This window comes from Podarcis cretensis, assembly GCF_951804945.1.
Source record: "Podarcis cretensis genome assembly, chromosome: 2".
Lineage (NCBI taxonomy): Eukaryota > Metazoa > Chordata > Lepidosauria > Squamata > Lacertidae > Podarcis > Podarcis cretensis.
Genome location: NC_137171.1, coordinates 36,726,137 through 36,750,272, shown reverse-complemented (window position 1 = coordinate 36,750,272; position 24,136 = coordinate 36,726,137). Strand labels below are relative to the sequence as shown.

Here is a 24,136-nt window from a genome sequence, read left to right as displayed (position 1 = left end):
CCCCACCTCCACCTCCACCTAACTCGGCACTAATAGCAATGGGCGGGGCAAAAGGTAACCACGCCCTCAACCCTAGTTCGCGCCTCTTCACTGCGGCAGGAAGGACATCATCGCTCCGCCTCACATCCTTAAACCGTCCAAGGCTCTCGTGCACGCTACGTGTGTACTACAGATTTCGCGCGCGCGCTCCCTAAAGATCAGTTTCCGCTCTCCCTTCGCCGCCATTTTGAATCCAATACTTCCTCTTTTTCGACAAGCGCTATTTGAACGGTTAAAAAGAAATAAACCCGCGCAACTTGTAATAAACAGAATCTTAAAGAACATGTTTTCATATTTGATTCATCAAATTTAAAAACATTGCATAGTCCTCAGGAACAGACATTTATGTATAATACGTGTATGTGTGTGTGTAAAATCTCTTCCGGGGTTTCAAACCTAACGGCGCCTGAGCGTCCAAAACCCTGTAATTAAGTTTACAGTATCTCCCTTGACGGCCCACTTGCGCCGCCAGCGCGTTTCCATGACTTTTTCGGTTGGGAAAACGAAAACGGATTTTTAATTTGAATCGGCCCAGCTCTGGGAGTAGGAGGGGGGGAGGGTGGTCTCGCGGTTTGCTTCCGGGTCACAGGCGGCCATTTTGTGGCGCTTAAGTGCTCGAGGAAGGGCGGCACCTCGCTCATTTGCTCGTGGCTGCGCGGAGATGGTGGTGAGCGAATGAGGCCCTGTCCGCGCGCTTGAGACACGACCGCAGGTCCCGACACCTGCAGCCCCAACGGAAGAGGCCTTCGGCCGCTACTCCTCACCCCCAGCCCTCTCGTCACGCGCCTTCTCCCCCCCGCGTCACCTCTCCGCTTCTCCGGCGTCACCCCTCCTCCCTTCCCTTCCCCCCTTTCCCCTCCCGCTGCTATGAGTTACGGGCGGCCGCCGCCGGACGTGGAAGGCATGACCTCGCTGAAGGTAGACAACCTGACTTACCGCACCTCCCCGGACACGCTGCGGCGCGTCTTCGAGAAGTACGGCCGCGTCGGGGACGTCTACATCCCCCGCGACCGCTACACCAAAGAGAGCCGCGGCTTCGCCTTCGTGCGCTTCCACGACAAGCGCGACGCGGAGGACGCCATGGACGCTATGGATGGGGCCGTGCTTGACGGGCGGGAACTGCGGGTCCAGATGGCCCGCTACGGGCGGCCGCCCGATTCCCACCACAGCCGCCGGGGGCCCCCTCCGCGCCGGTACGGCAGCGGAGGCTACGGACGTCGGAGCAGGAGGTGAGTGGGGGGGGGAGAGAAGGCCCCGCGGCTGCTTCGGAGGCCAAGGCTGGGCGGGTGGAGTGGTGTATGGAAAGTGGGATCTTTGGCGTGTGAAGGTAAAGGGAGTGATTGTTGAGAGTAACTTGAGGTGGCAAACGAAAGGCCTGTGTTCTTTGCGGATCGCTTTGGCTCAGGTCGGCGGGAAAAGAGCTGGGCCACGTGATCCCCGAGGGCGAGGGATCGAATGGGCGGCGCGGAGTTTTCCCCTTTAGGCGTCATAAACGAGATCTGGCCGGGAAATAGCATTGTGAGTTTCTATCCGTTATTCAATCCGCCCTTTTTTCTCCCTTCTCAATCCTTCCTCTAACCCGCCCGCTCTCCGCAGTCCTAGAAGACGTCGTCGCAGCCGGTCCCGAAGCAGGAGCCGCTCCAGGTCCCGAAGCAGATCGCGCTACAGCCGCTCCAAGTCCAGATCCCGCACACGATCCCGGTCTCGTTCCACTTCCAAGTCCAGGTCTGCCAGGAGATCGAAGTCCAAGTCCTCTTCTGCCTCCAGATCTCGCTCCCGATCGAGGTCCAGGTCCAGATCAAGAAGCCCCCCGCCTGTTTCAAAGAGGGAATCGAAGTCGAGGTCCCGTTCTAAGAGCCCTCCTAAGTCTCCCGAAGAAGAAGGAGCTGTGTCATCTTAAGAATATGGTAACGTGTCTGGCGGCCTCCTGTATTTGCATGCTGTATTGTAGCACTCTAGTGGGTATTGGGTTCTTGAGACAGGATTCTAGCGTAAGTAAATCCTAATGGGGCATGTTCGTTTCTGAGGAGGGCATTTTAGCTTATGGCTAATAAAATAAAATGCAATTTTTTACAGAGACTATATTTGTGTTTTGTTGCAATTAATAGCTTGCTTTTTAATATCTATTGTTTGAGACGCAACCTATTTCTGAAATGACTATTTCTTACTGTTCTTACCCAACATCTGCATTTTCCCCTTTAAAGCTGCGGTCTCCTGTTTGCTTAAAGAATATTGGCCAGTATTGCAGATTTTAACTGATTTGGCTGATCCTCCAGGGACCAGTTTCTGTGGGCGTGTATTGGAGCAGGTTTGTCTTTAAATGTTAAAGATACACTATCCTGTTAATGACCAATCAGTCCTGTGTTTACAATGCTGAACGGCATCCAATATTTTTAAAAGTGGAAGGTGAATTGCAAGAGCTAATGGAAATCAGTTATCTAAAGTACGATTGTGGGCTTCTAAGGATATGTAGGGTGGGGAAAATGGATAGTGTGTCTTTAACCTCCCTCAAATTGTTTGGTCCTGTTTTTTCAACGGAAGTGGGCCTAGAATTGTTAAGTTACACAACTATTTAATGATTCTTCAAGGTTTTTGAATAAGAACTAATGCCTAATGTGAATTGGGCTGGATTCAGGTTAAGGGTAGTTCGATCTTAGACACTATGTAACATCAATAATGGAGATTCAACAGTATCAAAAAATTCTCATGCTGTCTACATTAGTATCCAGTATCATGGTGGGAGGTGGGCATTGCACATTTCTAAAACAGTGAGACAAGGCCAGTATTACTAGGAATCTGAGAGCATCCATAAAATATGGAGGACATACAAAGGGGTACCTTGCTGAACTATACCTTTTTCAAACCTAGATAACGTCAAAAACATGAGAAACCTACATAAAGGAAGCCTTGGAGGAAGTACAATCGTTAGAATCGCCAGTCCATTGGAGAGATCCCGGCACAACCAACCAGCTGTTGAAAAGGTTATTTTGTAACACTTTGTCTAACTTTTACTTTACTTTTGAGCCTCAAATGGCAGACTTTTACATTTATGTGCCATTTTGTTGCTATTATTCAAATTTCTTGTAATTTAGTGAAGTGAACGACTACAGATTTCATTATTGGCTTGGATATGTGAGGTAAAATTTTCATTTTTGTTCATGTAGTGCTGATTTTGCAAATAAAAGTGATAACTAACTTGCTTCCTCAAGTTTATTAAAGATCTATGCAGCTGTGATATGCTGAATAGCTTAATGCTGTCCACATGCTCAATTTTTGCCTTTAGTCTCAAATTCTGAAATTTTTAATTCAAATGCATTTGCAAATACTTCGTTGAAATAGTATCTACAAGTCAAATGTTAAACTTTACAGCTGACAATTATTTTGAACAATTTGTTTTTATCAGACAAAATTCTAATCTCTTCTCTTATGTATTTTTGTGCACTAGGCGCAGTTGTGTAGCAGTTGAGTAATGCTGGTTAGCTGTTAAGGTGGCGTGTTGCAGTGCAGAGTGCTTGGCTGTTTCCTGTTTTCTCCTGATTGCTCCTGTAACGATGCCTTGTCGTGCAGAAACAAATGGCTGTCCAGTTAATTATAATTGCCTGACAACTGCACTTCCAGTCACCCGGGCCTTGCATAAAAATAACGGAGCATACAGTGAGCACATCTAGCTGGTGGTAAACACACCTTATTTTTTTCCAGAATGGTAAATTAGACCATCTACATATGTGAACATGGATATAAACAAATGTAATGTTAAAAGCATTTGATTCATTCCTCTGTAAGTTCTGATATGGAGTATCTCTTACAACATTCTATACTATAACCACTGTGTCTGTAGTTTAATAAAACACTTACTTGGTGTTCAGTTTTTTGAACTCTTATATCCTGACTCTGCTTTGTATGTTAGAAGCGAACAAAATCTGTCGTCCTATTTCAGAACAGTAGCTAATGTGTATTAACCTTCATTTATATATAACAAATCACATTTGGAGTACTTTTCCTTTGAAATTTGTACGAATTGTTCCAGATTTGCAGGATAGGTGTCAATAATGTACCTCTACAGTACACACTATATAGTAGAGCACACAGATGGGAATATTGCACATAAGTCATTGGAGGTGTTTTCTTGGGTAGTGGATACATGAAGTAGGAAACTAAACTGACTAAGCAGAATATGCTATCTTAATGTGAGAATGGCTCCACTAAAACTTTTAATAAACATGCTGTGTACATTGACAGCTATGTTGGGGGCAACTGCTACTTCACTGCTTAATGTCGGGGGAAGAAGACTAGGGAGATCCCTTGAAATGCAAGGAAAAGCACCACCTCATGGTGCTACTTAAGAGCAGGCATGGCCAAACGTGGCCCTCCAGATGTTTTGGGACTACAACTCACATCATCCCTAGCTAACAGGACAAGTGGTCAGGGATGATGGGAATGGTAGTCCCAAAACATCTGGAGGGCCACGTTTGGCCATGCCTGTTTGAACAGCATCTATTGTAAACTGGCTGAATGTACAGCTTGCTAGTATATCCAACCCAAATGTGTTAGAGGTAAATAACTTTTATTTTAAAACACATCAAAGCAAACCTCTTTTAAACAGTAACAGGAACTGACTTGGTTGCTTTATTTGTTGTGAGGATCAGCATTTCAATAGTATGTCTCCCCGGAAGAGTAGAGCCTGCCAGTTGTTCCTTGTTGGCCTCAAAGGATTGCAAGGGCACACAGATGCTTTCCATTTCCCATTTGTGAAGCAGTCCTTCAATAGTCCAGTCAGCACTGAAAGAAACACCAGTCAGCACTTGAATCTTTATCATTCAATACCTAGGCTTGTGTAATCGCCAACGTATTTTAAAACTGGCTCCTCACTAACACTTCAAGGTTACAAGTCACAGAACACCTTGTAAAAATACAAAAATGGTAATAAACTAATAGTGTGCACATTTTAGACCAGGGTCCATCAGTATGCCCTGTGAAAATGCTTGAAACAAAATACCAATACAAATACAGCATACCTTCTGATTTGATGTGTGGTCCAGAACTGAGCATGCAGATTCTTTTCCATTAGGTAGTGCACTGTACTTATAACATCTTCAAAGTCTGAAATAACGAAAGTTATGCAATAATACTGTAAAGTGGCATTTTACTTTTGTGCCTTTTTTACTTTGGTCTTTAAAAAGCTAAGCTGCCATTTATTCCATGTTGGAGAAGGGATATAAATGTGTAGAAGTTTGTAAATTATTTGCACTGTATTTTGCTGTACAATGGCATAAATACTGTTATCAGAAGTATAAGTTGTAGTAACATCTATTCTAAAAAGCCTCTTCATATAGGCTTTGTTCTATTAGAGTGTGTGGGGCTTTCATCCACTTTTGCACCTAAGTTCTGTCTGTTTTTCAGATCTTGACCCAAGTTTCTACAGAATGGGTAGTGAATGAGACTGCCAACCGCATCCTTGGCCCATGGCTATGCTGGCTTGGGCTAATGGGAGTTGGGGAACCAAAGGTTCCCCACCCTTGCAACTATATTATTTATCCAGCTGAATAAAAGTACAACCTTTGTATCTGATTCCCATTTCAAAAGAAACTTCCCATGTGACAAGTGCAGAAGAATATTACTGTACACTGTTCACACACACACACACACACACACACGGGTGGGTGTGAGAGAGAGAGAGAGATCAGGTAGCTTTACATAGCCTTCACTGGTCTGGACTAATTTTTTGAAGAAAGCGCAGGTGGAATATTCTGCCTATCTACCACATGCCAATAAAAGGCCACAGTGTATGTTCCCATACTGCCATGATAATGGTTATTTGCAGCTCCTAAGATTGTAAAAATTAAATGATTACAAGCACATAAAAGAGTGAGGAAGGTGTGTTGCTGTCCTATTTGTGTCAGGTGCCCAGTTCATTGTGCTATCACTTTAAACAATTGAATCAACACTATTATAATTCATATTATAGTTCATCAAGCCATGGCTTGATGGTGGAGTAGACACTTCACAGACAGGTGTGCTGGGATTTGGCTTCATTAAAATACCTTGGGTAACGAGAAGAGCTTGAAAAGTTCACTACATGATATCCACAGCAGGTCGAGATAGATTACAAATCCTCACAGCCAAGCTGATGAGACTTAAAAGTCCCAACAACATCTGAAGGACCACAGGTTCTCCAGCCCTATAGACTAGTGGTTCTCAAACTTTGTTTTTACTACTTTGCTAACAGTCGATGGACTTTCTTTTCTACAAGTTGCAAAATATTTTTGTAACTACAGTTTTCATTTCTGACGTGCTTTCAGCTTGAAGGGAATTTTGTTGCTGTTCAATACTTGTATTTTTAAAACCATCACAGCATTATGAAAATAGCGGCCCCCAGGTCATGGCATTCTTAGCCTGCTTAAGAATCTGGCCCTCATCAAAACTACATCCAAAAAAAAGTGTAGGACCAAGTTTTTTTCACATAGACCTTTAGCAATAGAAAATGCTGACCAAGATGAGTAATGGTCCAGAACAGCTTCATATTTTATTTTTTTGTGGACATGTTGGCCAGTCTGCTCTTGTTGGAAGGAAGACTGGAATATAAGAAATTGAATTCATTTACATATAATTGACCAATGATACTTAGTCTGATATATAAACGAAAAGCAAATATTTGCTACTTTGCTAGATTTCCATGAGTCAGTAATTTAAGAAAAACTCCCATTAACTTTCAAAGTTGCTCTATCCTAGTATACTCTTGCAGTGCCTCAAATCAATGGTTTACCATTTCTGTCATTGCAGAGCTCCCACACTTTGTGTTTTGATGATAGTTTTAGGAATTTCAATATATTGGAGACCAAGTCAAAGTTCATGTCAAATACATAATTCGCAAATATTCTAAGAATGACACCTGGACCTTTAAGCAGGAAGGAATATCCTTTTTTTTATTCCTTTTAATTTCATTCATATATATATATATATATATATCAAGGGGAGTAATACTTTCTTCACCAATTTGGGTAACACACATGGCAGACAGGAGTGGCCAAGGAGAGCTGAGGAACTACTCAGGTTTTTGTAGCCACCATTCACACCAATTTAATTTGGTGTCAAATTCTATGCTATGCTATCTTCACACGGATGCTCAGAACATGCACAGCAGTTAGAGTTACCTTCTGGTTCGAAAAAAACGTCGGATCCCAAAATAATGTCCACTGGAGGTAAGGCCAATAGACTGGGTGATACATGACCCCAGGTGAGTCCTATGACATATACTGAGAGGTTATTCATCTGGCAGCTTCTTCGACAGTTGTCCAAACACTGAGGGGATTCTGCGTTATCTGACAATATAATTTCTGCTCCGCATTTTGCTGCCACTATCCCAGGAAGACTCACACCTGCTCCAATCTAAACAGAGTAAAAACTTATTTTTAACACCAAATACATGTGTAACGAGTTCAGAACTTTAGTACAAGCGTGGGTATGTTTTTTCCTCATGATCATCGTTAACTGCTAAATGACACAAATGAAAACATACCAGCAGTTTACTCACTAGAAGCCTCTGTTTCATTGCACAATCCAATTTCTAAGGTCTTTTTCTACTTAGAACCATTCTAGAAAGCAGTAATTTAATCTTTGATTAAGTGTTTCCTTCAGAAATGAACTGTCAGCAGTTGTGGTCTGGTCTATATTTGCTTGTTGCAGTTTTTTTTAGCAGAAAAGCTTGAATGGGGAAGTAGGTATAATAGTTGCATGGTCTGCTACCCGATTGATATGGTCCATGTCCCAGAGATTTATGGAACTAGGGATTCCTGAATACTATAGAGGATTTTCCAGTGGATAGAGTTGATCCTGTCAAAGCCCTCTCTGTTGCAGAAAGCTAGATAACATCTGAAGGATCACACCCATGTTTTAAAAACATAGTTTTACTTTATTTTAAAATTATAATTTCATACTATAAACCTATAATCCAAGGCGTTGCATTTCGATGTGTGTTTTCAGGGCCTACCCTATTCCTGTGACTAATCTGTTTTCACTTTTTAATTGTAACCCGCACTGAGACCTGCTGGCAAAGGGCAGGTAAATTTTATAATGAAGAGGATAATAAAATGATAACGATGATTTACCTCCAAAATTCTCTTGCCGCAGACTAGTCTTCTATGAAACCACACATATTGGGCCAGAACCACTGCACAGGGCCAAACGTACATGCCATATTGGGGATCAAGGACCTGAAAAAAGGACATCTTGCTGTGAAACATGGTTGATCCAGAAACATGATACAAGTGCATTTTAAGTTTTCATCAGTTTTCCTTTTTGTAATGGGATTTTTCATTAGAAACCACATACTGACAGAGAGCTGCAATTGCAATTGTGTAATACGTCAAGGGGGAATCATGTTTGTTTTGCAGAAGACAATTGTTTTTTCCTGCTGGGTGTCCATAAAAGGAGTTGCTGTCATTGATCAGCTATACAGTGCCAGTGAAATTCAGTGAAGCAAAATGATGGTTGCTGGTTGCCAGCATAGCCAATATAACCACATATGTAACACAACAACTGAGACCGTTAACTTTTATTTAGATGGCCAAGCAACACTACCATGCTACCATGTGTAATGACTCCAGGATTTATTAGAGTCTATGTAATCTAAAGTGCTGTTACAATCTTAAACGAGGCTAGCAGCAGCATTGAACATTTGCACATTTTAAAGAATGTCAGTGTTGCCACTATTATTCCACCAGTAATGTGAACTCTTGTAACTTTATCATAGTTATAGTCAGTGCTTTTTTTTCTAAAAAATTGTTTAGGGGTACTCTCATTTTGACCCAAGAAAATCACCATTTTATAGTTTAAATCGGAGGAAATAAATACAGTACAGTAAATAGACAAAAGCATAAAGATTCACAAAATATTTAGGGGTATGCGTCCCCCCAGAAAAAAAGCACTGAAGCATTTGTCAACCATACGTTATACTTGCTAAATTAACACATATAGATAAGAAGTCAAATTACCTATAAAGCACTTGTGCATAAAGGACAAATACACAAACACACATACTCTTCCTACTATTTTTAAAAACCTAAATGCAAACTGCTGAAGTTTTGACCCAGTCTGGCACATCACTGAGGCATGAACCATACATTAAACATGTGCAAATAGTCGAGACAGTGCAGATATGCTGTGATTTTTTAGTTGTGAGAGAGTAGAAGTGGCAAAGATCTGCAGAGCAAATAGAAGCTTGAGATACAAAAGAGATGGAAAAAAATTCCTGAATTCATTGATTTGTCCTCCAAAATGATCACCTGTACCTTACTCCAGTGATTCACAAATAATGGAACAAATTGTGCCAATGGATCACAGGAACATTATGGAAGAGCCATCAGATTTCCAGCTGCTGGTGAATGCTAAGGGAAAAAATCAGCATAATGGACTAACAGTGCAGTCTTGTACATCTCTACTCAGAAGAATGATCCATTTAGTTCAATGGGATTTATGCCCATGTAAGTGGGCACAAGGGACGCGGGTGGCGCTGTGGGTAAAACCTCAGCGCCTAGGACTTGCCGATCGTCAGGTCGGCCGTTCGAATCCCCGCGGCGGGGTGCGCTCCTGTTACTCGGTCCCAGCACCTGCCAACCTAGCAGTTTGAAAGCACCCCCGGGTGCAAGTAGATAAATAGGGACCGCTTACTAGCGGGAAGGTAAACGGTGTTTCTGTGTGCTGCGCTGGCTCGCCAGATGCAGCTAGTCACGCTGGCCACGTGACCCGGAAGTGTCTTCGGACAGCGTTGGCCCCCGGCCTCTTAAGCAAGATGGGCGCGCAACCCCAGAGTCGGACACGACTGGCCCATACGGGCAGGGGTACCTTTACCTTTAAGTGGGCACAAGATTGCAACCTAAGTGGTTTCCACTTTCAGATCAATACTTGAAATTTAAATAGTCCTGAACTAAGATGAAATGTTGTCATTGTTACCTCCTTGTCAACAGATTTGAAAAAAAGCATTACTTTTCTTTTGCAACAGAATGTCCTGCCAAACCTTTGCAGGGTGGGACTAAAATAACAAGGCTACCTTTTCATCTTCACAATTCATTTTATTTTAAAACGAAGCTTATCCCCCCAAAAATAATATTTTTAAAATCCTATAAAATTGCTCTTAGTTTTCTCCTAGGAGTTAACATCTAAACAACTTAGGTGATTTTGCCTATCAAAATAAATTAAGCGGCTTTCATTAAAATGTCTCTAAGTGGCAAGCAACACCAAATGATTCGTGTGCAATTTACTAGTAAATGCAGACCCATTTGATACATTTATTTCTATATATGTATCTCCTGCCCCATATTTCTTCTGCTTTAAATTGCGCAGTTCCAAATTCTGCTTCCTGCAAATACACATTTAAAAAATGATAATGGATCAGCACCTCAGGAATAAGCACCACTAGCTGATCTCTTTCTTCTTCCTCCTCCTCCTCCTGATGCTCTCCTGCAAACCTGTACTCCCTCACACTGAATTTGCATTCCGGCTCGCACATGGGAACCCTTTTCCCCGCAAGAAGGAAAGCTCCCGGTACATAGACAGACAACCATGCAGCGCTTCCTGAGCTTTGGCTGTATCTTACTCGCTTTCGACTGATGTCTAAGTGGACCATTCGCAGTCAAGAACGTTAAAGGCGTCTTCCGGCCAAGCACCCTATCGCAGCCAGTTACGAGGAGGGTGGGATTAGGAAAAGCAGCAGGCGGGTTGATGGCGTTTGTGCTGCAGCAGAGGTCCCTCGCCTTTTAATTTTTGTTTTACTCAGTCTTCATGGTTCGGCAGGATGTGCTTCTCAGGCGTTCCCCTAGAGTACCCCTGTTGGTTCAATGAATGCATTACTACTCCAGAGTTAATAAAATAAAGTAAAAATCTAATGAGGTGAACTGCGGGGACAGAACACCTGAACCAACACACAGCGAAGAGCAGCTGAATGATAATGGCCAGGAGCTTTCGTGGATCAGAGCCCGCTTAGATGCATGGAAGTTTTTAGTTCTTGGTTCTTTCTAAAGAACTTCCGTGGGACCTACTTCCATCCGATGCACGATATCAGGCACCTGTGATCACACCCACGTTGCGACGTGGTCCTCATCCCTGCGCAGAGTCCGGCAATGTCTATGGGTTGTTAGCAAATAAGGAATGCCACATGTTGTTTCCAAGAAATATAAAGCACCTTCCACTGACGGAGCATATCCAGCATGCTTTGTCCATAAATTGCTGCAATCGTTTGCACACTTGCTGGGACTGAGCCACTGACTTTAAGTATGATTCAACATGCATTGTTTAACTATCTCCTCGAGCGATGGTTGCAGCCTTTAATGCGTCTCTTTCTTTCCTGGAAGGGGTAACTGTCGTGTAGCAAAAACGAAGGATGGGATTCAACGAAGTTCTACTCAGAGTACACCTATTGAAATTAACTTGAAATTAAATTGTTCTTGCATTTCAGTGGGTCTACCCTGAGTTGAATCCCACCCAAAGAGTTGTGTGTGTCCCCTTATGAACACATGCATTGGGGCAAAAGCTTTCGTGACTTCAAGGCCGCTTCACGGTGCATCTGAGGAATCTCGAGTCCACGAAACCTTATGCGTTAGGATTAGGTCTTCATGGTGCCACATGCCTGTGTGATTGTTTCTCTTCTTTCAGCCTCTCCTCTCTTACAATCCAGACTGGCATAGGGAATGGGCTTTCTGACCCACGCCAGCCAGCCACATCTTATGCACCATTCCTCCCTAAACGGCAGTGCAGTTCCCGTTTTTTTGTTGTTTTTTTTAAATAATAAAAACAACAACAACGGCAAGAGCCTGCCACAACTTTTGCACATTTCAGCCCCTTGAAAGGTGGGCGATTGATTCCTCAAGATGGCGGCGGAGGCGGCGCCGCTTCCTCCGCCTCCTCCAATCCTTCCCTCTCGGCGCCCTCTTTCCGCTGCCAGAGTCATCCAATCGGCGCTGCCTGCGCGAGGGAGGGCCGAGAAGCGCCGGCCAATGGGAAGGAGCGAGGCTGAGGAGGCTGAGGAGGCAGCGGCGTTTGGCGGCTGAGGAGCGAGGAGGCGCGGGCGTGAGGTTTCTGGAAGCTGCGGGGCGCTGCTCCTTCGGGCGGGGTGTCTCCGCGGCGGATCCGTAGCCTGAAGAGACGGCGGACGAAGGAGGAGGAGGAGACGGCGGCGGCGAAGGCGCCGGTAGCGGGAGCATGAACCACAAGAGCAAGAAGCGCATCCGCGAGGCGAAGCGGAGCGCCCGGCCGGAGCTCAAGGACTCCCTCGACTGGACCCGGCACAACTACTGCGAGAGCTTCCCGCTTAGCCCCGCAGCCTGCAAGGTGAAACGGGCGCGGGGAGGTGAAAAGGGGCGGGGAAATGGCGGGGCGGGGAGGGGGAGAAGGGCTGTGCGGCGCAGGGAGTCGGGGAGAGGCTCAAGGCCGGATCCTGCGTGAAACCGGGCAAGGTTAGGCAGGTGCCAGTCCTTCCTAGGGGCAAAGGGGCTTAACCCACAGCAGCCACCCCGTGAACGCGTGCCCGTTTTCCTTCTGATTCATCATAAAACCACATAGGGAGTATATGTGTATATATACTGTATATAATATGTATACAGGTATTGGGAAAGCAGAAGTCTTGTGATCCCTTGAAGACTAAGGTGTATTGTGGTGTGAACTTTCCTGGACTGGAACCCGCAATCACCAGAGGCTACTTGTATGCACTTGCATGCTTCACTTAACTCTGTGGTGCAAGCTGATAGATGTCAGCTCAGAAGCAAGCTACTGTACATTGTTCAGTGGGGTCTACTTTCACGTAAATGGGGATAAGGCTTTAGTCTTGTCAGTGCAACTGTTGCTGCAGATTTGAGGTTTTTCTCACTGGCATTTTAAAAAAAGTACTTTGCAAGAGCATAAGTAGCTGCTCTTTCCATATTTTCTTCCATTTTTGTCCTGCTTTCTCCGACCATGGAACCTAAGGTGGCATATAAGTGGTTGCCAGGCGGTGTCAGACTGAACACCTCCATAGCTTCAGCTATGTGCCTTCAGAGCACACCCTGGGAACAGAAAGCCGTTTGGCACTGCCTTGCCATCCATGGTTCTTTATTTTATATGGTACAATGACCCAGAGAGAGTGAGTTTATGAGTGTATGCTGTGAAAAGTGGTAGAACACTTGTTGCTGGAGATCTGGGAAATAAATCGGTTGTTAACTCAAGAACCGTATTCTCAAGAAATTGTATAAATCTTGTCTCAATAGTCTTGGAGGGGAAGCAACACAAAGTAGAACTTGTTATATACAGCATTCTAAATTCGCCAGGTTCCAAGAGCAGTTGTGACCAAGTGAAGATGCCCAGGTGCCAGGATGGCACCTGACATCTCTGCCATCTGGAGGTGGAAGCCTGGGGATCCTTGGATCTTGACTGTCTTCATACACTAGCAACACATCCAGTTGAATTCTTTCCATTATATTTTATCTGTGCAATTAGAATGAATTTTAAGAATCAAAAAGTCTTACTGAAAAATAGAACTTTTGAGTTGTCTGGCACAGAAATGGCATCTAGAAATTCTGTTTGGATGACTGTAATCCTGGTTTACGAAGGCATTTGCCTCCTAGTGTATATATCTGAGTTTCTAACACTGAATAAGGAAACAATTTTCAAAGGCTCATGGTGACAAGTTTCCTTATGTAACATAGAATCCTGTGTCATCTTTACAGTGGGTAGTTATTGAGGAAACATGAATCTAATGCTTCTTGTCTCATTCTGTTTTTTGTATCTGTAACTCTATTCTCGGAGTGGAAAGCAACCTTTTAAAATTCAAATCATAAGCACACCAAAAATAGTCTGTTTCCAAGAATATTATGGACCATAAAATTACTCTTAATGTGCAATCCTCCGCACATTGAACTTGGTGGGGCTTCTGAGCAACTCTCCATATTATCAGGCTTCATGTGTTGCAGTTGTTTACAGATTTGACTGTTTGACATAACTTGGTTATCTTGAAACTTTGGAATCTTTATGGTGTGACATAAATGTAGGAGGGGAATCTGTTGATGTGTGTTGAAATACAAAGTAATATCTTATCTTAATGCATAGCAATTTAGGCATGAAGAGGAATGGAAATTTCCATTCAAGTACTTCACTATTTGTACAGAGAACTTTTAGCTGTAGCAAGAATCTTGGGTGCCTTTGGATTAAGTTGCAATGTTTTCTCTATCACTCTGATTTCACTCATTGCTTCATGGTGATGATTCAGGTATACTTTTGAACAATTGGGATATTGTTAGTGCTGTGCCTCATTTTAATGAGGAATAAGAACAGAATCATTTAGAACTGCATGTTTTCAGTGTAGAACAAAATTTATGTGTTTTGAAGCTTTCCTATCTAAAGGGGGATCTGTAATTGTCAGTTTTATTGCTATATTTTAAATTCCTTTGTACACTGAGGCTGCCCTCTGGTATTTGTTTATCTGAGAGTAAGTCCTGCTGAAATCAATGGGGCTTCCATTTGAATAGACATGCATATGGTTGCACTGTTAAAGTGTTGTAGAAATTATATTAAAATAATTATTACCATACACAATGTTTTTCCTTGAGGGTGCCAGTTAAGGACTAGAACCTCTTGTATTTCATTAAGCATATCAGATTATCTGGCCATTTAAAAACATATTTTTAAAAGTGTGGATCACATAGTGCTATTATTCAGATGCATTCAGAATAAAATCTACTGCCTATTGGTTGCCTGGATGAGTCTATGTCCTTGTAGAACTAAGGAAGATTTTTTGGGTGGTGGGATTTTAAAGACTGCTTAATGTATATTTCTTATTGACTGGTTGATTCAGTATAAGGCTTGCTCTGCACTTGTTCTGTGGAACTTAACATGGTCACTATTATTCTGCAGTATTAAATGTGCATTACCCTGCATTGAGAACACTTTATCCATCTTTCAGGACAATGTGGAAAGGGCAGACGCACTCCATTTGTCAGTAGAAGAATTTATTGAACGTTTTGAGAAGCCTTACAAGCCGGTTGTCCTCTTAAATGCTCAGGCAGGATGGCCAGCTCAAGAGAAATGGACCCTGGAGCGTTTGAAACGCAAATACAGGAACCAGAAATTCAAGTGTGGGGAGGACAATGATGGGTACTCTGTCAAGATGAAAATGAAATATTACATTGAATACATGGAGACCACGCGGGATGACAGTCCCCTCTATATATTCGACAGCAGCTATGGAGAGCACCCAAAGCGTAGAAAACTCTTGGAGGATTACAGGGTGCCCAAGTTTTTCACAGATGACCTGTTCAAGTATGCAGGCGAGAAGAGAAGGCCACCTTACAGGTATAAACTGGTTATTTGATGCCTCGGGATAGAAACAGCAAAGGGCAGTGATTTTTAAACAGATGCACAGTCCATCAGGGGTCCAACATTTTCCATTTTCCCTGCATATACAGCATAGGTGCGCCAGAGTTGTTTTTATTTCAGAACTTTCACTAAAAGTTAACAAAAAACATAATAGGGAAGCGCTAATGAGAAATGGAGAGACGTAAAAGACCCATATTTTATGTAAATGACCTTGTACTTCCTATGCCAATGCCAGATGTTCCTCCTCACTCCTACTGTCACCCTTTTGGTGTATCATTTACACAGTTTTGGCTTACATTCTTTGCAGTGCATTTTCCTATGCTTATATATACTTTTCATAGCTACATCTCAGGGTAATCAGGTTCCTTACTTTTTTGGGGGGTGGGGTTTCCACAGTTTCACACTCGTACCATGTTAACATATTTCAGTAACAAAATTATGGTACAGATCATTGGTTCCCAAACATGCCCCCCACAGAACTGCTAGGTGCTACATGATTTCCAAGTGATTTTTTGTTGCTGCTTTTATTTCGTTTACTGTATTTTGCTATTTTACAATTTGCATTACATAGAATTTCAAATTGCAATACAATGTGAAAAATAAAATTAAAATGCCCCAGCCTCTTACACCTTCATTTTTCAAAAGGTATTCTAACTTCTGTTCTTCATTTGGGTAAAATTGCTTTCTGTCTTGCCTTCTGTAGGCTTTTTTTGACTATTTACTATTATTATTTATTAGATTTGTACACTGCCCTTTATCCATAGATCTTGGGCAGTTCACATTATGCTGGCATAATCATAGATTTTAATTTATTTTTTATATGCCACCAACCTTTTAATTGCCTTTGTAACATTTCTATGGAGACGTCTCCCCAGGTTCTGGGATAACTCAGCCAGATGGGGTGAAGAAGGGTTCGTCTTGGATGGGAGGCGGAATAATGCAATTTCTAGTTAAATGAATATCAAGCTGGGAAAGGCCTCTGGAGAGCTTGGAGAAAGCTGCTGGTTAACCTAGGCAATACTGAACTAATGGTCTGACTTGTATAGAGCAGCGTAATATTTATCGTTCTTTCATCTCTTTGCTTTCATCTCTCCTCAAATACAAACAAAAGATAAAGCAAACTTATCTAAGACTGCTTTGGAAATGGAAAGAAAACACTTGCTTTTGAGAAACACGTTAAGGAAAATAGCGGAGTTGTTTGTAACCCTGCTGGGTTTTTCCCTCTGTGCAGATGGTTTGTGATGGGTCCACCTCGATCAGGTACAGGCATCCACATTGACCCTTTGGGAACCAGTGCCTGGAATTCCTTAGTCCAAGGATACAAACGCTGGTGCCTCTTCCCTACCAGCACTCCCAGAGAGTTGATCAAAGTGACTCGTGAGGAAGGAGGGAACCAACAAGATGAAGCCATCACTTGGTTCAGAGTAATATATCCAAGGACTCAGCTTCCCACTTGGCCTTCTGAGTTCAAACCCTTGGAAATTGTGCAAAAACCAGGAGAGACTGTCTTTGTACCAGGTAAGGGCTTTTATTAAGTTTTGTGCTGAAGTGAAGTTATAGAAGATACACTTCTGGTGCAGTATCCAAGCCTGGACAGATGTGAAACAAAGTGTCATAAGAGTTCTTCTTAGATTCTGTTATGTTAGGCTGTGTGTGTTGAACAAGAAGGATGCATAGCAAATGTGATGGGAGGTAATCCTGAAATAATGTATACTTTAGCAAGGCAACCGAGATGGAGATGTGCTAAACCTTTGAAGATTAGGAAGTGGGAGGAAGCCCCTTGAATAATGTCCTTTCAGTTCCAAGCAGATTAACTGGCACAATAGGCGAGATAATTTGTCAGCTTTGAGACTTCCACGGTGAAATGGAAGCAGAAAACGAAAGTGGACTCCACTTGATCTTGCTTCTTAAAATTACTTTTGCGCTGCGTCTCTTGTCACATCTGTACAAACCTGCATCTCTCCAGAAAAGGTATATGAAGCAGGGAAGTAAACACTTGGACCCTCATTTCAATTTTTTCCTTAGGGAAATAATCTCTCTCCTTCTGTCTCCAACTTTTAATTTCAGAAACTCAAGTACATGGGTATTATGGTCTTTGGCAGGTTGGGGCTAACCCAGTAGCAAATACTGGTTCTGTGATCTGTGGACCAGATCAGGTTTTTGGCTTTTAAATGCACACTTCTAGGACGTGAGCCAGATGTCACATAATAACCAGACTGGAGTAGGCCTCTGTCTCTTGTGTTTGGAGAATTTTTGGTCAGTTGACAATTGTCTTTGTAGAACTGTTGATTCCGTATCAGAAATATATCACAGTCTTCAGTTAGCATGAGTTGCCTTGTCAGTTTCCTTTATAAACTGTTTTTGTCTTAGGTGCTTATAACTTTCATAAGAAATGTGTAAATGTAATCAATTGATCATGTCTTTAATTGTAGCTTCATATGTGAGGGAAATTAATATTCTCGTCATAAAAAGTCAGCTTAAAAATAGATCTCTGGTATTTGATACAGAGTTTCTGTGCAACATAGATTACATATTAAGTATGCCACTAACAGTGGAGGAAACAGAATTCCATTCTTCTGTGACTCCTTTGTTCTTTTAAAACCATACTGAAGCAAAACAAAACAGTTTTGTTTAAATACAATAGTTTTATTTAGTTGAAACAATAAGATCCCAAATAAAAACCAAGCTATTGTGCTTCCATTTCATTTATCATTTAAAGTTCATTGCGTCTTCTGTCTTACTTGATATATTGATTGGATGCTGTGGCTAACAGCCCAGCCTTCCACAGATTTATTTGGGAGCAAGTCTCGCCATGTTTGGTAGGACTTCCAAGTAAGTGAACACTCTAAATCCTATTGAACCCAGTGAGGCGTACTTCCAGGTAAATCTGCAAGGGACTGGACTGCATCGCATGTTCTCTCTGTGGAGAACGTATAGAGTAGGTCCAGATCAGCCCTGACCATCAGCCATGCTGGCAGGGGCTGATGAGATCTGTAGTGTAATAAACTTGGAGACACCAAGTTGGGGAAGGCTGTCCTAGAAGGATGGCTCATCAGGTGAACAGTCCCAGAGTATAAGGAAACCCTTTTATTTATCCACTGTTTGCTAAGCAGTCCCTTTTCCTCTTCTTATGTAGTGTCATGCTCTGCCGCTCTGAATTTTCTTCATCGATGTCAGTCAGGGGTTGATTTGGGGACAAAAATACTCATTTTCATTCCCATATATGGGTTTGCTTTATTTATAAATTTATACCCTGCCTTTCCTCCCAAAGTAGGTTGTTTTTTCCTTTTTCAGTTTGTTTGCAGTAGGATACTGTTCTTCATTATTGTTTTTATGGTTGTACGCCTTTGGTCTACATACTACTCTGTCCTCCATGTCAGGAAGGAAGATTTTGACATTGTTCAGTTTCACTTATCTCAGCTTGTCCTGTTGTAAAGACCAGGGATTGTAGCTTGTAACAAAGTTGGTTGTCGGTTTCAAAACAAGCCAGCTTCAAACCCTGGTTTCTGAAACTCTCTTTTTAAGCTAGTCAGGGTTTTAAGAACATTTTCCTGTTCCAGTGAAAGTAAAATGAAATGCTGCTGAAGTCGCCTTCTTGACTGTGGGGACAATGGGTTACGTTAGTCTGAGCCACACAACTCATGCACATCATGCTGAACACTGCATGGTTTATCACAATGTGTGAAGATGACCACTGTCTAGGAACTGGGGTTCTCTATAAAAGCAGGAAAAGTCTCAACTTGTTTTTGTTGCCTGCTAAAGCCTGGCCTGAAGTGATTTAGAAAAGACCCCATCCCTGAGTTTCTTGCACATTACAGAGTACTTGGGGAGTAGCTTTTGCAGAGGGCCTTGCCGACCTCTCACTGCTTTTTAGAAAGGTGAAAAATTTCTCCCCTTTCCTCACACTTTTAAGGCAGAGGTGACTGCCACTTTTGACCAAATTTGTAAACCTTTGTGTTTATCCCAAGACATTATTGGAATGAGTATTGTACGGGAGACATGGGTTTCAAAGATGCTTCTTATACACCTCTGTTTCCAAACATGCTTTTCCCTATTTTCAAGCCTACATTTAAAAATAGCTTCCTTCGGTTGGTTGTTTATAACCTTATGTGGTGTTGCATTTGTAGGTGGCTGGTGGCATGTAGTTCTCAATCTTGACACAACTATTGCTGTCACTCAGAACTTTGCCAGCTGTACAAATTTCCCTGTGGTGTGGCACAAGACAGTAAGGGGAAGACCAAAATTATCAAGAAAATGGTACAGGTGAGAGATGTGATCATTACTTCTGTGGTTTCCCAGATGCTGGCAGTACAAGCTAAATGTTGCTTCCTGCGTACGCCTGGAATGATGCTTGACAGAATATCTGAAAGACAGAAGTGATGAAGGTGTACTTGTTTTTGCATTTTGGAAAAAGATTGTGGCTTTCTAATAGCAACATCTTGCATGTGGTCCAGAAGGAGAATTAGGCTTCTGGATTTCAAGATTCAATAAGGTGACTCAACTGTGTTTTAAAACATATAGTTTAAGACAGGGAATGCATTTGAACACTTTGTTTAAACTTACAATTACCAGCTATCAAATAAAAATGCTATTTCAGTAGTTGAAATGTATTATCATGGTGAAAAAGGATGTTTTTGAGCATCAGTTAAAGTTATTCTAGAAACAGATGCATTCTCACTCTGTTGTGAGTACTCATTTCTCAGATTACCTATGTGAGTAGTCTGATCTGGATTCCCATTGAACTGATCAAAAGGAAAGGCCCATCTAGTCCAACATTCTGTTTCTCATTTTCGCCTTTCAGATTCCTTTTGAGACGCTTACAAGCAGGACATATGGGCAATAGCCCTCTCCTGTTGTTTCCAGCAACTGGTATTTTTGGTGGCAAGCTCAAAGTTGCAATGGTTACATTATGGGAACAAGCCTGCTCGAACTGTTGAGTGAATTTGGATCACATTTAAGCAACATATTGGGAATTGAGAACATCTGTATCCCATTTCTTATTTTACCTAGATACTGTACATGAGAACCCCAGTCAATATTGTTAAATTACTTTTAATAAACACTCCAAGTTGCATGTAAACACAGACTCCAGAATTGTAGCTGATGCATTTGGCTAGTGAAATAGTCTGCTGTGTCATATGGGCTGAAGATGCAAAATGTACAATAATGTTGCCATCTGCATGTATATCCATTAGTTTGTTTGCCAACAAATATTTCTTGAAAATTTGTCTTCAAGGGTCCTAAAACAGGAACATCCTGAGCTGGCTGCACTAGCAGATTCTGTTGACTTACAGGAATCAACAGGCATTGCTTCTGATAGTTCTAGTGATTCGTCCAGCTCTTCAAGTTCCAGTTCTTCAGACTCTGATTCAGAGGTAAGTTACTACATCAGACATGCCACATGTTGTAAGTCACGGGTGGGGTTGTTTGACAACAGTTCTGGAGTGGGGGATGTTGACTTTCAAGTGGTGTGCTTTAGCAAAAATGATTGCATCACTAGTTCTGGTCCCATATATAAATGGTTTCTATATTCCCCAACCACTGCAGATGATCTAAAAGGTTTTGATGGTCAGTAATATCAACAAGTGAATCTTCAGCAAAAGGTGGCAGTGTGGGATGCTCCTGTTCAGGGTCAACCATCATGTTTTTCATTCCCCCCCCCCCCTCTATTCAAGCAACATTCTGTGGGGAGTGAGCACACTCGGTCACCATTAAGCTATGCTTGTTTTTTCTTCTTCTAATTCTTCTTCTTCTAATTTTGTACATGTGATATGCCACTGTAAGATCTAGGGAGTTGAAAAAGTCAGTCTCCAGGCACAGTCCACCAAGGAATACTGAAGTGGCTTAATTTCCAAATCTTGGGCCAAAGCCCAACTGATATGGGTCCACCTCCACCTTTGGCCTAGATTCTAGAAGTGTAACCATCATGTTAAAAAATGAGACTTAATTGCATTCTACCCCATCTTTGGACATCTAAATAGGCATATAACAGACTCTTAACAGCTCAGATTCTAGGAGCCTCGTAATCACTTCAGATGTCACCATGAAATAATGCTGTTCCTCAGGCAATGTAGACATTATTATTGGCTAGCCATTATTACTAATCAGTGATCAGAATTGCTGTTTTGATAGTCAGGATTTATTACTGTCATTTCTTGTTTAGTGTGATTCTAGCTCTGAGACGGAAGGAATGATGCATAGAAGGAAAAAGCGAAGGACATGCAGCATGATGGGGAATGGCGATACAAGCTCCCACGATGACTGCGTGAGCAAAGAGCGCAGCTCCTCCAGGTGACCAAACAAATTATGGAAGCTCATCAGATTTGTGGGGCTGGGCTGCTGATTGCAGACAAGGAGAGTATAAGGGAGTTGTCCATAAAGGGAGGTAGCTTCACCATGTGCTTGTAACCCACCTTACCCCACACATCTCCTTTCTCATTTCTAATGCTCTAAACTGGGACTTCTATTTATCAAAAGTGCCTAGATTTCTTCACTTTTGATTCATTTTGATTGCTTGTCCAACTCACAACTCCTTAACTTGAAAATGGTAATGTTGTTAAGGTATAAAAATTCTATTTCTAGGAAAGAGAATCAGATTCCATGCTTATAGGGGTGTTAAGTGCTAGAGCTGGCAACTGAGGAATGAGACTTGAATAGCTAATCATATCTTGGAAAATACTTCTCAGGTTTTTGTAGTTTTTTGTAGCCTTGACTTCATGTATCTGCGGTGTTGTAGATGTTGATGTTCAAATAGTAGGTCAGAGCTTATGCCTGGTAAGCTTCCAATGGTGGGTGGTAGGTAACAAAGGAAAAGAAATGGTGTCTCTTGTACCACTGGGTCATTCTTCAGAGGCAGCAGGTGGATTCTGACCATACTATCTATTGGTGGATCCTGTTGATATAAAGCTTAGGAATTTCTGCTTTTAAGACAAAAAAATGGATCTCTGAAGAGCTGTTGTCCTGCTCTTGGTAAGGCTTGTGGCTGAGGTAAACATCTTAAGATGGCATCTCATCTCTCTTGCTTGTGTGGTCTGAAGGCTAGCAGGATGGGAATTGTTGGGTAATTAAAGACTCTTTCCCAGCTATTTATGTCAGTACGTTTCTCAGATATTCATATGATTGGCTAGCCACTTCTGATTCCGCTGCAGTAAATGTATTGAAGAACTGGAGCTACTTCCAAGAAGCTTGAGGTGCATTACATTCTCTATGAAAAGGGTTTTTTTACTGCCATCTTGCATAAGCTAAAAGATGCATGCCCTGACATGACAGGAAGTTGTGTTTTTATTTTTGTTGTTATTTTTGACAGGATTAGGGAATCTTGTGGAAGCCGTGCTCATCCCTGAAAGATAACAAGATCCATCTAAAGGCAGTTGCAGCCAGCCAGCAGTCTTCTATTCTTCCTGTCAGCTGTATGCTTGGAGCTTTCTCAAGTCTTCACCACTCCTTTTTATTTTTTTTTTAAATCCAAACTTCTACTTGCCATTACCTGCTGACTTCTTGTTTCCTAAAGGAGAAAACTAGAGATTTCTATGTTCTCAAAACTTTTTGCACTCCATCAAACAAGCTTTGTTATACATCAGAAGACAATGCTGCCCTCTGCAAGGCTGTGCTGTGGCTCTCAACTCCATGCAGTCGGCAAAAGAAAATGGGGAATATCTATTCAAAACGTAATCTTAAAAATAAGCAGGTAGCTCCTGAAAGCCTGTGTCAAGTTCCAACATTGTCATATGTTTACAAGTTGAGTTCTCGTGCACTACAACTGGAGGTCAGAACTATAACCTCTGCTGCATGTAACTAGTCAGCAGATCCTTTAACTAGAGCACAAAAAGAGACACTGTGTTAGCTATATCCAACCAAGTACCCTTCTGTTGTGTAAAAAATGATCACCCTGTAAAAAGCACCTTTTTGTAATTCTTAACTTGTTGATGACACCAAACCAACCATGGACTAATAAGATTCGTGAGATATGTAATGTCTGAACCAGCAGTCCATTTCCACAATTAGTATGCTTTCTATTTTAAAGAAAAGCTGCTGGATTTTGCAGTAAGTTTGTAAGTTTGTAAGTTTGCCCCAGAAAAATAGGTATGGAAGAAGCTGTAGTTGCCTCTTTTACCTCTCCCTGTGGGAGCTTCTGGAAACATTATATGAAGGTAAAGCTTTTTTATATGGAGTGTATGGAGTCTGAAAAAATACAATAAAAAACCCATTTTATGAAGAACTGCTTCTCTGCAGCCCAGAAACTTCCTACTCGTATCTGCTGTTGTAATATGGCAGGTATTTTTATGTGTGTGTGTTTTGTCTTGAAATAAGATGTGGTTGTGTGTATCTTAAGGTAGCTGTATTCTTTCAGGATATGTTGCTGCTTCAAGGTTTTTTGTTTTGTTAATGGAGATGGGTGTTATGTGTTAAGATGGGTCTTGTACCTCCATACACAACAGTCTCTACCCTGAAGGTCTGCAATATAGTGAAAAGGTCTGATGCCCCAATAACACTTAAAAGCAAGTTTAATGATTAATTGGGTATGCTTCTCAATTCACTTTTTGTTTTTCTACTTACCCCTATTACCAGCAACCTAGGGAGAATTCACATCTACTGGCTGATGCATTGTGAAAGTACTAATTATTCATTTCCAAAATACTACCATATCACTCAGGCAGGGATCCACATATCACTTGCCAGCCTTAACTCCATACTTGCACAAAACTATCATTTTTTGTGAATGCCAACAGTATGTGTTAAAAGGATGGCTGCCTTCTGTATC

At 42.0% G+C, this 24,136-nt stretch overlaps 3 protein-coding genes and 1 long non-coding RNA gene across 18 annotated transcripts in view; 3 read left to right on the top strand and 1 right to left on the bottom strand.

Moving 5' to 3' along the window:
- Positions 1 to 640: 640 nt before the first annotated feature.
- Positions 641 to 3,920, top strand: SRSF2 (serine and arginine rich splicing factor 2). Of its 6 annotated transcripts, none has more exons than XR_013835951.1 (4): positions 641 to 1,268; positions 1,636 to 1,946; positions 2,244 to 2,347; positions 2,908 to 3,920. XR_013835951.1 is itself a non-coding variant. In XM_079966276.1 (3 exons), exons 1-2 carry the CDS (start codon positions 907 to 909, stop codon positions 1,937 to 1,939), a joined length of 666 nt encoding a protein of 221 aa, XP_079822402.1. In that variant the 5' UTR covers positions 641 to 906; the 3' UTR covers positions 1,940 to 1,946; positions 2,244 to 3,920. The 6 variants fall into 6 exon arrangements, 2 of the variants coding, with proteins under 2 accessions (XP_079822402.1, XP_079822401.1); XR_013835952.1 differs by having other exon boundaries at positions 1,636 to 2,347; positions 2,908 to 3,020; positions 3,485 to 3,920; XR_013835954.1 differs by lacking the exon at positions 2,244 to 2,347 and having other exon boundaries at positions 642 to 1,268; positions 2,908 to 3,020; positions 3,485 to 3,920.
- Positions 3,921 to 4,584: 664 nt separating this feature from the next.
- Positions 4,585 to 11,162, bottom strand: METTL23 (methyltransferase 23, arginine). 3 transcript variants are annotated; one of them, XM_079966270.1, is made up of 5 exons: positions 11,073 to 11,162; positions 8,145 to 8,249; positions 7,191 to 7,425; positions 5,055 to 5,139; positions 4,585 to 4,818 (listed from the first exon to the last, which is right to left on the bottom strand). In XM_079966270.1, the coding sequence occupies exons 1-5, from the start codon at positions 11,076 to 11,078 to the stop codon at positions 4,635 to 4,637; spliced, it is 615 nt and encodes a 204-aa protein (XP_079822396.1). In that variant the 5' UTR covers positions 11,079 to 11,162; the 3' UTR covers positions 4,585 to 4,634. The 3 variants fall into 3 exon arrangements, with proteins under 3 accessions (XP_079822396.1, XP_079822395.1, XP_079822394.1); XM_079966269.1 differs by lacking the exon at positions 11,073 to 11,162 and adding an exon at positions 10,631 to 10,675; XM_079966268.1 differs by lacking the exon at positions 11,073 to 11,162 and adding an exon at positions 10,433 to 10,596.
- On the top strand, positions 5,154 to 5,902 carry LOC307210452. The gene is made up of 2 exons (XR_013836019.1): positions 5,154 to 5,665; positions 5,724 to 5,902. It is a non-coding gene; the product is annotated as an uncharacterized lncRNA (long non-coding RNA).
- An 871-nt stretch (positions 11,163 to 12,033) lies between the features above and the next one.
- JMJD6 (jumonji domain containing 6, arginine demethylase and lysine hydroxylase) overlaps positions 12,034 to 24,136 on the top strand; it is an 88,242-nt gene continuing 76,139 nt past the window's right edge. For 5 of the 8 annotated variants that reach the window (XR_013835941.1, XR_013835942.1, XR_013835943.1 and 2 more), the window contains exons 1-6: positions 12,035 to 12,360; positions 14,963 to 15,351; positions 16,607 to 16,893; positions 19,503 to 19,638; positions 20,612 to 20,750; positions 21,539 to 21,666. Coding sequence is in view for 5 of the 8 variants with exons in the window: in XM_079966115.1 (XP_079822241.1) it covers positions 12,232 to 12,360; positions 14,963 to 15,351; positions 16,607 to 16,893; positions 19,503 to 19,638; positions 20,612 to 20,750; positions 21,539 to 21,666 (1,208 nt within the window). In the remaining 3 variants the exon portion in view is untranslated. Of the gene's footprint in view, positions 12,361 to 14,962; positions 15,352 to 16,606; positions 16,894 to 19,502; positions 19,639 to 20,611; positions 20,751 to 21,538; positions 21,667 to 22,681; positions 23,594 to 24,136 lie in introns of those variants that run through there. The other 3 variants (XM_079966119.1, XM_079966118.1, XM_079966116.1) reach the window with 3 other exon arrangements.

Bases quoted from the DNA above. Each gene is read 5' to 3' on its own strand.
- SRSF2 (XM_079966276.1), top strand. From the start codon at position 907: ATGAGTTACGGGCGGCCGCCGCCGGACGTGGAAGGCATGACCTCGCTG. The intron at 1,269-1,635 runs GTGAGTGGGGGG...CGCTCTCCGCAG, and splicing joins TACGGACGTCGGAGCAGGAG to TCCTAGAAGACGTCGTCGCA.
- METTL23 (XM_079966268.1), bottom strand. From the start codon at position 10,543: ATGTGCGAGCCGGAATGCAAATTCAGTGTGAGGGAGTACAGGTTTGCA. The intron at 8,250-10,432 runs GTGCTGATCCAT...TCCTTTTTTCAG, and splicing joins TAGTGGTGCTTATTCCTGAG to GTCCTTGATCCCCAATATGG. The intron at 4,819-5,054 runs GTATGCTGTATT...TGTTTCTTTCAG, and splicing joins ACCACACATCAAATCAGAAG to TGCTGACTGGACTATTGAAG.